The 13,835-nt window shown below is 39.1% G+C and overlaps 1 protein-coding gene across 4 annotated transcripts in view; it reads left to right on the top strand.

Annotated features, from left to right (window-relative positions):
* Positions 1 to 13,835, top strand: part of AOPEP (aminopeptidase O (putative)) — a 196,385-nt gene that overhangs the window by 167,862 nt on the left and 14,688 nt on the right. For all 4 annotated transcript variants that reach the window (XM_054004179.1, XM_054004177.1, XM_054004176.1 and 1 more), the window contains one exon: positions 3,950 to 4,066. In XM_054004179.1, coding sequence (XP_053860154.1) covers positions 3,950 to 4,066 — 117 coding nt within the window. The remainder of the gene's footprint in view (positions 1 to 3,949; positions 4,067 to 13,835) is intronic.

Here is a 13,835-nt window from a genome sequence, read left to right as displayed (position 1 = left end):
TGTAAGACTATTAAGTATAAGACTATTAAGTATAAAAGTATAAGATTATTAAGATACTCTTGTAACACAGTATAATGGCTTAAGTGTTTTGTGTACTAATATGAATAAAATACAAATTATGCTTTTCTTACTTCCAAGAGATTTAGTATACAGGAACTATCAGTTATATTTTCAAATTTTTAATATTATCTTTATTTCTTTCATGTTGCATTTTTCAAATATGGAGCCAGTTTTGATATTCCTATCCTTTATAGTTTGTTTTAAGGGTAATAGCCTCTTTACTCAAACTTTAAAGCTACCACATCGGGTAACTTAGGGGAAGCAGGGAACTAATGGCTGTTTAATGGCAGAACAAAGTGAACTCCTTCAGAAGGCTGAAGAGTTGGAGGAGACGTTTTAGAGTCTTAAGGGTAAGGTAATATATACAGTGCTGGGATACAGCTTTATAGAGGGGATGATGTTTAATTACATGGGACATGACAGAAAACCTGTAGTGTGCTTCATCACAACGTATTAATTTATTTCCTCTTTGTAATATCCATAGTCACAGTTGGCGGGGGGGGGAGCAGCGCTGAGAAAAGTAGTATGATTTCCATGCAGCAGGCATAGGTTGGGACAGGAACTATACTTTGTAGTATAAATAGATCCTGTTGCAGCAATCATTGATGTAATAAAAACTATTTCTTGATCCTCGGCACATTTCCTGATTGAAGTGATTTGCTTTCATAATTTCATATATTTGAACATTTTGATTGAGCATTCTCTATTCTAGTTCAGAGTATGAGGGGGTTGTTTTATTTTACGAGGAACACTGAAATTTTGCATTTACAATATTAATCATTTTTTTCTGCGTGTTTCCAGCCTGAACTTGAGAGTGTGACAATTATCTTGCTGTAACTTGCTGTATCAGTGTTGTATGCTTTTCTATGGGTGTTAGATATTTAATATACATTCACAGAATATAAGTTGTTGTAAAGGAAAGTGGTTATACAGTGCTTGAAAAGAAATTTGCATTTAGGCCTCTACAGTATTTATGTGTCAATAGGACTTAAGGCAAGGGCCTCTTTTTATTAAGCATGAGGCAAAAAAATTGAAAATTTACAACATGCACCCCAAGCAATTCTCCTGGTATGAAAGATGGAAAGTAACAGGTGAGCAGGACAAATAAGGATGGTGGTGGGAAAACAAAAAACAATGAGAGTGGGTGGGGCTTCTGACAGAAAATTCAAGTGCAATTTTTGAAGATTGTTTGTAACCATTAAAAGACTGCTTTGGTGAGAATGATATTGTTGTATCATATTGTTGTGTGTGGGGAAAAGAAAATGTCTGCACCCCTGAATGAATTTTGTAGCAGCTGGTGTCACGAAACTCTGGTTGCAATTTTCTGTCTCTTGGCCTAAGTCAGGGTTTTTAAGCAGAGTATCTTTTATTGAAAGGAAAGGGTAAAAGTGTAGATGGGAACGTTCCTCCTTTTGTGTCAGAAACAAGTCGGAGAACAAACTAGCTGTGCCCATTAGTGCCTCTGTGGGAAGGGGTCTTCTGAGGGAAGAGGCCAGCATTCCCCTGCCAGCGCCCGCCCTTTCTGCTGGTGTTCGCTAACTCCTGCCTTGGACTGTAACAAATCCATGAGCTAGAAACTGGTATGTAAGGTATCATCTTGGGCAGCTGGAATGTGGGAAGATAACGGAAGCCATGGTCTTATTCACAGAATCACAGAAGATGCTGAGTTTGAAGGGGCCCACAAGGATCATGGAGTCCAACTCCTGGCCTTGTACAAGACACTTCAGTAATCACACCATATGCCTGACAGCAAAGTCCAAACACTTTGTGAACTCTCGGTTTTGTTTATTCGTTTGTTTTATTGGGGTTTTGTTTGTTTTACTGACTCTCAGAGTGTAACTGGTAATTCTGAAAAAACTTCAGCCGTGATGGAACACTAGACAGACGTAAATTAAGAGCATGGCTGCTGCTCTGCTGTTGCTCTTTGTTGGCTTCAGTGAGATTCTGTAAGGCTACCTTTAAACAATAGCTTTCTGTGGGTGAATCTGTGTAGCAATTATACTGCAGATATATTATAAAATGCTCAGCTGTTCTGTATCTACTTATTCAAGCAACTGTTCTATAGCTTCTGCAAATTAAGTATTGTTCTTCTGTCTTTTTAGTTAGCAGTGAAAACTGTCTAGATCAGAAGTTACCTTTCTTTGTGTGGTGTTCTGCAACATTTCATATTTTATTAGTGTTCAGAATTAATTCAGTTTCCAAGTAGAGTCACTTCCCAGAAGCTTTTCCTGTTTTATTTTTCAACTTGTCTCACCAACCCCCTGGCAGCTGCTATTGGACTCCGTGATAAGCCTTTAAATTGCCATTTTAGTAGTTGTCCTGAAATGAAATATTCAATATTTTTAAATACCTGGCCGCTTTTAACAATACCATGTGATTGGCAGGCTTTGGTATTACTTACAAAATGTTCCACTAAGAGCTAGTAAGATATGAGGTATTTTCAGTCTTCAGGAATACAATTTTACCAATAAAAAATTGGAAAGAAATCAAAATGCAAGGAAACCAAAGCATTGCCATAATAGAGATGCCCTTTCCTCTTTATTCTGATTTAGGTACTAATTGATCTAAAAGGGAAGAAAATGTCATGTTGCTAAATTAGTTATTAATGTAGATATTTTACAGAGTACAACTTACCAGAAGATCCTGGGTATCTTCATGGACTTGTTGTCCGAGATCAGGAGTCCAGTCTTGTTCAGTCCACATAAACAGCCCTGGCTGTGGGATGTGTTGTTGGCATTTCCTATAGCTGACTTAATTTCATCCCTGCATAGCACATGGATGCCGCAAAGTGGACATGGGCAGGCATGGGAGGTGGGAACAGAAAATCACCAAATGTGGTGAAAACTGGAAGTACTGTCAAAGTAACAGGATGTCTTTTTTCATCAGTCTGTCTCAAGAACATTAGAAGTGAGCAGGATTGGTTTCTTTTTGTACTTCAAAGCTTCCCTGACATTCTTTTCCCTTTTCCCTTCCTCCCCTGGTGCCATGCAATGATGAATAATGGGGAGAGTTTTGGGGCATATAACAAACTTCTGACTGATCACCTTGGAGGCTGAATTTCCAAGAGATGTTTCCTGGCAGCTGGTGCAATTTCTCTCTGAGCTCTGTTTGAATTATTTATTTGTTCATGCAATAAGCCTATTAAACAGAGCACTTAAGCACTGGCTACAACAGACTTCTTGTGCTATTTTTTTTTTAAGTTACATTAGGTTCCAGTTCAAAATGATAGGTTCTGGAGTCAAGAAACTAACAGAAACTACTGAATATATATCCATGTGTAGATGCTGTACCACGTGTGCCACAAATACAACATTCATGCATATTTCCCATGGAAGGATGGATGGTTTGTGACTCATTGCACTAAAATATGCCTCAGGATATGTTTTTACAACAATTGTTTGGTGGGTCACTTATTTGTATTGTGTTTCTTTGTTCACTGTAAACATATCAAGTAAATGCTTGTATATCAGATAAAAACACCACTCTAAAAAAATTATATATTCTTATACTTTATTGATTCCTCAGATTATGCACTGTAAATTATTCTCTTTTCAAACCCAAACAAAATAGAATTATTTATTTTATGCATTTCATAAAAATCTTACTTATTAAACCATGATTATATTTCAATAAGGTAAACATGTTTTAGATCTGACCTAACCATAGCAATGGAAACTATGGAAAATGAGTCCTAATTGTGCCCCAGCACAGTCTTTCAGAACACAGACACATAAACCCTGAGGCTTTTCAGAAACCACCTAGAGGTCCAAGTTGTATTTAAAGCACATGCTGGATGTACACAGGTTATCACAATCTTGTGTTTGTTTCCATTTACATTGCTCAGCCAGTAGAGATCTTCATTCACACATGGCATTTATTTTTCTTTTAGCTTCTCCCTGATCAGCTGGTCTTACTTCTGGAGTTCCTTTTGGAGGAGAAGACATTGTGTCCTAGAATACTGCAGTGCTTAGAGAGAACATACCAGCTCCGGGAGCAAGATGCTGAGGTAAATCACATTAAAAAAAAATCTCTCTAATGTATGCCACTGTTGTTGTTGACTAGGAATGACAGTGTTCCACTAGGAACCAGGCTCACTGCAGTTATTTTTTTTTTCATGTCTGAATCTGAAATTGGATGATCGTAACTCCAGTATTATTGCATCTTCATGTGCCATAATGACTCAGTATTTCTGTGTGTTTTGTGTAGGCAGGTTCAGGTGTGTTTTGCATACTGTGGTAGTAAAGTACAGCGCAACCCAGATGTTCAAACTATTTTACATGTACCTGAGGCAGCACATTTGTTCAAGGGTTAAATTTTTCACTGTGTTTTTCTGTGTAGTGGAGCCAAATTTGTTTTTGTTGTGATATTGTCTCCAAATGTAATCATGTCTGTTATAGTCTAAAATTATTTTTCCCCATTGTCGGCTCATATTGTTGCTTTTTGCATACTCCAAAGTCTCACTCAGGATTTGGGAAAGTTAGCTTTCCAGAGAGACTACAGTGTTTTCTGGTTTGAGGCCTTAATTTAATATTTTTTGCAGTTGCTTCTACTAAGTGCCGGTGACATTAATAGCCTCCGAGGAAAACACTGCTTTATATGATATCATAAAGGGTAGCATCCTTGCTCCGAAGTGCTTTATATCTTTGGGAGGCAAACCAGTAAATATTTATTACCATGTGCAGAGAGGACTCTTTTTAAGTCCCGTGGCTTTCTCGAGCTGGGAGAGTTCTGAAAATTAATGCAGAAGTGGTGGCTGAAAACAGCCTTGCAAACAGCCTTTGCTTCAAGTATGTAGTATTCAGGAGGAGGTAAGAAAGTCAGAGATGAAAGTAAAGGAGTCTAGAGATGCATGTGCATATATATCTGTATATGTATATACATATAAAACAAGGGTTAATTATGATGTAGCATACAACCAAGCTACTGTGCAATGAAGGAATATGGTGAACTTAACATTTGGGATCTGTTTATTTAAAGGTTGTAGAAGGTTGCAGAAACACAGTGTGCTTAACTTACCCTGTTATTCTTGGAATTTTGTGGCAATTATTAGAATTGAAGGAGAGAGCAAAATCTGTCTTGTTACTTTTATGCTGAAGTTGCTGTGTGGATGCTTGGAAAGCTTGGAAATCCAAACCTTAATGTAAAGATCGATAGAACAGATGTCTACCTTTTTCTCAGAAAACAAACAAACAAACAAAAAAAGAACAACATTTCAGTTGCTGCTGTTTACTGCACCTTTTTACTTCTTGTTGATACAGTTTTCCAAATGCCAGATTTGTTTTTAATTAGTACTTGAACCAACATTTCTATTTATAGGTTTTAGAATATATTTTAATCACATCTGAATACCAGTGAAATGTCAGTGGTTCTATTATGGGAAGAGGAATTAACAGGGACATAGATCAAAGCAGTAGCTGTGTTGTTGTTGCTGTTTCATGCCTATGAATTGTAAGCACCAGGCCACAAGCTTCAGTCTCTCAGGTTTTTCCTTCCTCTTCACTTTCATGCTTTCTTTTTTCCTTGCAGTGTTAGTGTAAAAGTACACAAACAATCTATCAGAATGTTTTTGTGAAAAACTTACACAAACCCTCAAGATTAGAACCTCTATGAAATGAACATAATCTCCATTTTATTTTACAAGGTGAAACCAAGAGCTTAGCAGACAACTCACTTAGAAGTACAACTAAGATAACATTACCATTAGCATTTTACCAGTGATCAGACCCCAGGAAGGGGGACCTACAGTCCCTTAAAGGGAACTAGCTCCCATGGCCTCACCTACCTGAGGAACAGATTATTTGTGCCTCATTCTCATGTACGTGCACAGGGGATTTTTGTTGTTGTGACCCTGGGGCAAAGAATTGCAGTCTGAGCCTATTCTTGTCTAGATTTAATTTGTGGGTACACAAATAACTTACAGTGATCCTGTTGTATTATTGGAGTTCAAATGTTCTCAGTAGCTAAATATCAGAAATTGATTATTAAAAATAAAAGCATAAAAACTTGCAGACAGGCCAATAAAAAGAAAACTGTCAGTGTCAGAGGGTTTCTTCCAGGATTTTTGGAAGTGAGGTTGCCAGCTGTGTTCCATCCAACAGCAGAAAGTTAAGAAATAAACTTGTTTTCATATTTTTGAAAAGTAGCATTTAGATTCACAATCGTCTTCCAGTAGGGATAAGCAATGATATGGCCAATAGTGTGAGAGGGTACATACACAAAGAAGTGCAGTTTTTATGTATTTTCAAAAAGTTTGGTCTTAAAATTTGTACGTAATAATTTTGAAGATTATTATTGGGGGTCCATCTGTCCTGCACAAGTACAGCATGAAAAGTACTCATTTATATTTCTTAAATTTGTTCTGTCTGTGTGACTGAAGCATCTTTATTTTGACTTTAAAATTGACCATGCTTGTTGTAGTAAAGCATTGCACACCTGGTGGCATCTGCATCTGCCCACAGCAAAGTGTAGGTCTGTCCCCAGCCAGTGAAGCTGACAACAGCGCTGTTTGGTACTCCTGGCCATTTGTTATGATGTGGATGTCCAGACTTAACAACCTTGGGGCACATGTTGCTTCAGAAAGGAGTGGAGAGTTTCCAGCAGGTTATCTGCCCTCTGTGGATTCCTTTGTGTCAATCAGGAGAGGAGGGAGGTCAGAGTCAGCCTTGGCCTGGAATGTAAAGGTTAAGCTCTCTTGAAGAGATCTTCTCACCTACTCACTCTCCTCTCAAATAAGGTTTCAATGCAGATACGTAGGCTCAGTGTCTATCTTCCTACTAGGACAGACATTTGAATGCTTCTTTTACCAAACAAAAAATAAACCATAGGTTAACATATTTGTGATTCATAATAGATAACTTTGGAGCCACAAGAGCCAGAACTGCAGATGGCTTAATCACATTTCAGATTGGTCTGCCCCTAGTCTTGGATGCCAAGAGAGGCTTGTAGGGCATCTGCCAAATTGCAGAATTTGTGACTCCTTTCCACTTTTTGCAGCTCCTTTCTATAACAAATAATTATTTAATTTTCCATTTACTCCTCAAACCTTGGAACATCTGAGAAGACACAAAACTACAAGTTTGTTTTCAAAAGATTAAATTCTTTGATCTGAGCTGTTTGAATTGAGGATATCCAAGAGATCTTTATTTTAAAAACAATGAAGGTTTCAAAGTTTAAAGCCGTTTTTCCATTCTTCTCTCTGTGCCTTCAGCTCATTGTGGCTCAGCCAAGTAGTGTCAAGACAAGTGGGAAGCAACTCCATGGAAGAAGGATTGTGTCCTCAATTTTCTTTTCCTGTTTTCCCTGTCTTGTGGTGCTGCTTCCCATTACATAACAAAATAACTCATGCACAGGCTACATCTCCATGACATATCACATCCTGCATCTGAGAGAAGCTGCATTTTGAATATGACAAAGTCCAGCTGTAAGTTCAGCTGGCTGAGGAGAAACAGGATGTGTTATAAAGCAGCAGCTACAGTTGCCATCAGACAACACAGTGGGATAATAAAATTTAAAGTGGGTCTGGGGTTGGTTTTGTTTTGTTTCTTTCCAAAGTGGCTGTTCTAGGCAGCTGTTTCATTTATTCAATGTCTAGCATCTGGCAGAATGTGGAGAATTGGTCTACATGGAAAGTTTTGGGTGTCTAGAAAATCTGTCTAACCTTGATGACATCTCTTCTGATATAGTGCAATTTTATCTCATTTGAATAAGCTATTGAGAACTTTCATATAAATAAAGTGTAGTCAATAATTTACAAAACACAACACCATGAGATCTGAGCTAACACTCAGTGAATCTCTTAGCTAGATGAGCCCTCTCATTACTCCCATTATTACTGTTCATTTGGCCAAAGGCCTGTAATTTTTGGTCACACAAGGACACAGAATGGCTGAGTAGCCTGCAAAATAATGAATATGTGACAGGAAGAAGATCACAGCCATAGGAGAAGAACAGTGGGTGTGACACTTTCAGTCCTATTTAAGACTTGATGATATTTCTGCAAGTGTGTTTTACTTGTTGCTGAATTATCTAAGAACTGATGATAAAAACTACAGAATGTGGATGAAGCAGAAATATTTATGGTGTACTTCCCCAGATTTTTCACTGTAGAGTTAGCTATCCTTTCTTTTCTGCTGTAGATATCACTTTTATCTTGCCTGCACAGCATATGGAAAGTTGCTTTATTGTGTTTCCTTGTCTCAGCAAGCAGACTGAAATGTCTTCACTTACATAATGCTTTCCCTGTATTTGGTATCATAATGTGGTGTATTTTGGGGAGAGAAGAGAAACTAGAACTCTTTCTGCAGTAAATGTGAGTAAAATGAGTTAAAATCATAATATCAGTCATGTGGGTGGCATAAAGCTGTTCTCACACAAGTACTTCATTGTGCATGAGGTCTGCCTGTGTGACCAAGGCTATAAAGTGGTGGCATCTTATTTCACTGACAAAAATGCAGTCATGCTAATACAAACCATCAAAGGTGCTTGGCATTCTAGAAGTGGTGAGAATTCTGTTAGGACAAAATAACTTTGATTCATTGATCTTTCCTAGCCTGTGAAAAGCTGGCAGACATGGAAGTACAAATGAATTCTTGCCATTTCCCATCTGATGGTGACTGTGTTTAGCTGAGCACATTCTCAGGTTGCATTATTCAGCTGTCCTGCTGATTGTAGATGGGCATTGTTTGAAGGCACACTTATGGAGCTCTGTAGACAACACTGTAAAACTGGGTGGGAAAAGGGAACTGCTTGGGAAAGGTCAGTGCATGCTTGCAGAAGGCACTTGGTGAGCTTTCCTTTCAGCACAGCCACTGGGCCAGTCCTCCCTTGGGGCAGGGACTCAGAAGCAGTCTCCAGCTTTTGAGTACGGTTAGTAATGCATTGCAAATACCTCCACAGGCTTGCCTGTCCTTCCTGACTGTACTATGTAGAAACAGGTAGACATGTTTCAGAAAGTAGCATTGCAACCCCAGGGGGAGAACCGTGGTTCTTTCCCTTAACTAATGTCATTGTTGATATGAAGCACCAAATCAGTAGATAAAAAAGGTGACAGCTTGAGCTGATGATTATATTACAGGGCATTGCTCCCTAGTGAATTTTTTATGCAAAAGTAAAAATCGTTTCTGTACTTATTTTATATTTAAATATACAGGTTATTGCTCAGCTTCAGTTCAAGTCAGGAGGAGATGCCTTATTTTGGATAAGAGAGTCTGTTTCACAGGAGTTACAAATCAGCTGTGAAAATTTACCAGGAGTGCAAAATAAATTTCACCTACCTTTTCCTTTCTGAATGTTTTAGTTAAAGCATTACTGTGCCACTAGACATAGGTATGGTTACATTGAATAATTTTTTATTTGCAATTGAATTGCAGTTAGCACATCAGGAGGAACCTGATATAAGGAATCTAGAAAAGAATAATAAGGAGCCTAGAAAAGGCTCTGTAGATGAGTCAGCCTGCAGGGTAGGTTTGTTTCTGGAATAATCATATTTGAGGTTTGTACACCCAACCATTACTGAGGCCATACTTTCATTAAATACAAAAGAAAGAAGAAATTTATGTTTTCACGAAATGAAATCTCTTTACTGTTATCAGTCTGATGTTTTTTACACACATCCCACAGAAATACTATTTTTTCCCTGCTTTACTTCTCCTACTTCCTTATGCAATTAATATATCCTTCCAATGAATATATCTGTCATAGAAAGCCCTTCCTGTTTTCACTAGAAAAAGGGCTAATTTCAGGGTGTATTGTAGACTGTCCTCTTTGCTGATAAATGTGTTGACTGAAGCCACAGTCATTTGTAAAATGTCCTCTGTGATCTTGAAAAAATTTGAGTCTTCACTCTGTTTCATGTTCTTGTTCCTGTTGCATCTAAATTCAGTTTGCAGGCTCTTTGGCACAGACAGTATTGGTATTGATATTGGTTGTTTTTCAAAAGCATGCATTTGCATGAGTTGGATCTTTTTCCCAATGAAAGGAGCTTAGAAAAGGATAGCTTTTAGGAAGGTGGCACTTACTTCCTAGAGATGAGATCCAAAATTCAAAGCTAAGAAAATTGGAACAAGATGAGGGGAAAAAAGCTTCCAGTGACAGCCATGGGAGTCCTCCCATGAGACTCACTGTAGCTCATGTGCCCATTCTGACTGAGTAGATGTGTTGAGATGAATTTGTAAGATTGGCTGAAGAATAATCTCGAGCTATAATTTGGGTTTGTTTTGTTTCCACATGCAAAGTAGGGGGGCTTTTCTAGCCACTTGAGAAGAACAGAAAATCCCTCCATCAGCATTCACTGAAGGGTATGATCAGAACACGAGATTTATGGAGCACTGGAAATAGCTTTCCACCAGTCAGCACTCCTGGTTGCACACCCCTCCAGGAGCCAACAAACATCAACATGTTTTTTCCAAGTGAACTCAGTGGCTGTTGTATTTGTGCCCTGACTGCTGCCATTACTGGTGCTGTTCACTTACCGCCCCTGATTTTTCTAACCAGTTTTGAACTTAATTTCCTCTGTGTCACAGTCCAGAAACTTAGCGAAACTTGGAAGGCAGAGGAGCTGATGGTAGGAAGGAACGAAATATGCAACTGGATTGGTTTGGCATATTTTACTGCTTATCCAAAGAATCTGTGGAGGAAGGGATTGGAGATAATTCTGTGTTCTGTTGTCCAGCAAGAAGAATGAAGTAGTGGAGTCTTCTGAGCTTCTGAACTCAGTCCTAAACGTTTTCTGAATTGGATGCAATTGCTTTACATAAAATTTTACTCAGTATTTCTGTGACAGGCAATATAAACCCAGTGCTGTAATACAAACCACTTGCCTTTGTTATGAAATTTTAAAAATTACTCTGCTTGCATATATATGATAGTGCTGGGATAGTGCCCATGACAAGGAGGGGGTAGTTCTAAAATACAAACAAAATCCCCTAGCTGTCAGTAGTAGGGATGTTCCTCTGAGGTTTGATTTCTTTGGGAGGTTTTTTGGTTGGCTTGTTTTGGTTTTTAATTCTGAAAAACAATCTGAAATATTTTTATTTAAAATAAACTTATTTTGAGACTTCATCCAAATAGCTCATCTAATACTTCTCATTCCTGTTTGAAGGCTGGCTGCAGATGTAGGGTATGCCTGAATAGGACCACAGATTTGGAAAAAATCTGCCCTGTGCCCTGTGAGGTCTAAATACTTCAAAAAGCAGGACAATTCAAAGGTGCAGGTTCTGACATCATTTCTTAACCACACAAATATGATTCCACCACTGAGTCACTGACTTAATAACATGTGGGTAAAATCTGCTGTCCTACTTTCAAGTCTTGTGCCAGTTGGAGTTGCAGAGGAGTTGAAGTTCCTGAGGAAGAAGAGGAATTTTGTTGGGTTCTACATGGTGTAAGCATTGTCCTAAGCAATAACCATCACTGTGTTCCAGCAGCAGGCAATAAAACAAGTGGTGAAGATGACTAAAAAAATGTCAAACACAGAGAATAATCTAAATGTTCTCATTGCAGGAATGAGCATATTTCTTCTGAGTTTATAAAATCAATGTATTTTTCACTTAAGAATTTTTGCTGGATGTTGAAGGAAGGAGAATGAGTATAAGAGTGATGCAAAAGATCTTTGTCTCTGGAGTTAAAATCTTGTATTTTACTTATTTTGAAAGTGGAAATCCAGGTTTTAAGCAATGGGGAATTAGAAGGATGTGAGCATGGGCAGAGTAGACTGGCTGTGACCTAAGTTATGGAAAAAACAGGCAGCCACATTGTTCCTTGCTTGGAGTTTGAATCTTATTTTCATATGGAGTTCCAGATTCCATCTATGACAGTAATCTTGCCTGTAAATAACAAATGTTTTGACCACAGTTATTGTGGGAGACCAAAGATAAAAAGTTTTTTTGCCTCTAGCTACAGGACAGATGAGGTAGAAGCAGAGGGATGGAGAGAGGAGCATAGGCAAAGGGGATAGCTTACTGTTGCCTTGATACTTACAGCAGCCTTTTCTTTTGCTGAACAGGAGATATAATTTAATAATAATTGGTAACAGACTGTTGGTGTGCTTGATCTCAAACTCTTCAGAGTTGAATTTCTGCATCAGATGTATATGTTTATGTGCTTTTTTCCACTATAACATTTGGATTTATATGCCCAGCATGCTTTTATGTGCACATATATTAATAATCTGTGTTGAAACACATATGCAGACACTATATGGGTAAAAATTATAAGCAGACTCTATCTGGAGACAGTCAGAAGAGACAGTGGTAATGAAAAATGTTTTAATTGCTTGCTATGGTGATACAAATTTCAGCTGATTCCAGAGATACTGTTGGGATAGGACGAGGGGTGACAGCTTCAAACTGAAAGAGGGTAGGTTTAGATTAGCTATTAGGAAGAAATTCTTTACCGTGAGGATGGTGAGGCACTGGAACAGGCTGCCCAGAGAAGCTGTGGATGCCCCATCCCTGGCCATGTTCAAGGCCAGGTAGGATGAAGCTCTGAGCAACCTGGTTTAGTGAAAGGTCTCCCTTCTACTGGTGGGAGGGTTGGAATGAGGTGATCTTTAAGGTCTCTTCCAGCCCAACCCATTCTATATTCTGTCATAATCTAGCCCTTATTGTATATAGGTGTTTCAATAGGATGTCAAAGGGAATATGGATGGGGCTGTATATGAGTTGCTGCATTTTGGCAAAAGCGTCCGTTTGGATGTGAACATGTGCCAAAGCCAAGTTTACAGAATCACAGAATAATGAGGTTGGAAGAGACCTCCAAGATCATCAAGTCCAACCCATGCCCTAACACCTCAACTAGACTATAGCACCAAGTGCCAGTCTTTTTTTTAAACACATCCAGAGATGGTGATTCTACCACCTCCCTGGGAAGACAATTCCAGTACTTTATTATTCTTTCGGTTAAATTTTTTTCCTAATATCCAACCTGTATCTTCCCTGACGTAGCTTGAGACTGTGTCCTCTTGTTCTGTCAGTTGCTGCCCGGTGGAAGAGACCGACCCCCACCTATGTACAACCTCCCTTCAGGAAGTTGTAGAGACCAATAAGGTCACCTCTAAGCCTCCTCTTCTCCAGGCTAAACAACCCCAGCTCCTTCAAACATTCCTCATAGGGCTTGTGTTCCAAGCCCCTCACCAGCCTCGTTGCCCCCCTCTGGATGCACTCAAGCATCTCAATATCCTTCCTAAACTGAGAGGTCCAGAACTGGACACAGCACTCAAGATGCGGTCTCACCAGCGCCGAGAACAAGGGAAAAATTTACCTTCCTGAAGGCATGAGGCTTGTCCCTGCAGTACGCCTCTGATGTTGGTTGTACCTTAGGCTGAGACCTCGTCTTCCTTCCCCTCTGAGGTTCAGGATCTCCTGGCCCTGCAGCACCCTCTCCACACTCACCCTCAGACTGTGTCTTCACACATGCAGCCATCCTCACCAGAGCATCCTGTTGAGGAAGGAAGGAACGAGAATGGAGAGCAGGCAAGGTGGCACAAGCATTGTTTCTGTCACAAGCCAGAAGGCAGCCTGGCTCCAGAGAGCTGGCAGCACCACAGCAAAGCAAAGTTCAGCACACATCTCCAGTGAAATTGTTGAAAAGGCAGATGGTGACATCTTTTCTGCCATCTTATCTTGCTGCATGCTGGTGCTCCAGCATGCTGAGCAGGTGATAGTGAAAATGCAGGCAAAGAGGAAGCATTTGGTTCCAGTATAAGTAGTGTATCTATGTTTTAAATTAAGGCTTATATTTTAAAACCTTTGTTTTTGAAACTAAGTGAGTTCACATGC

Source organism: Vidua macroura, chromosome Z, assembly GCF_024509145.1.
Source record: "Vidua macroura isolate BioBank_ID:100142 chromosome Z, ASM2450914v1, whole genome shotgun sequence".
NCBI lineage: Eukaryota > Metazoa > Chordata > Aves > Passeriformes > Viduidae > Vidua > Vidua macroura.
The sequence above is the reverse complement of the archived record's forward strand: the minus strand, read 5'-3'. Positions and strand labels throughout refer to the sequence as shown.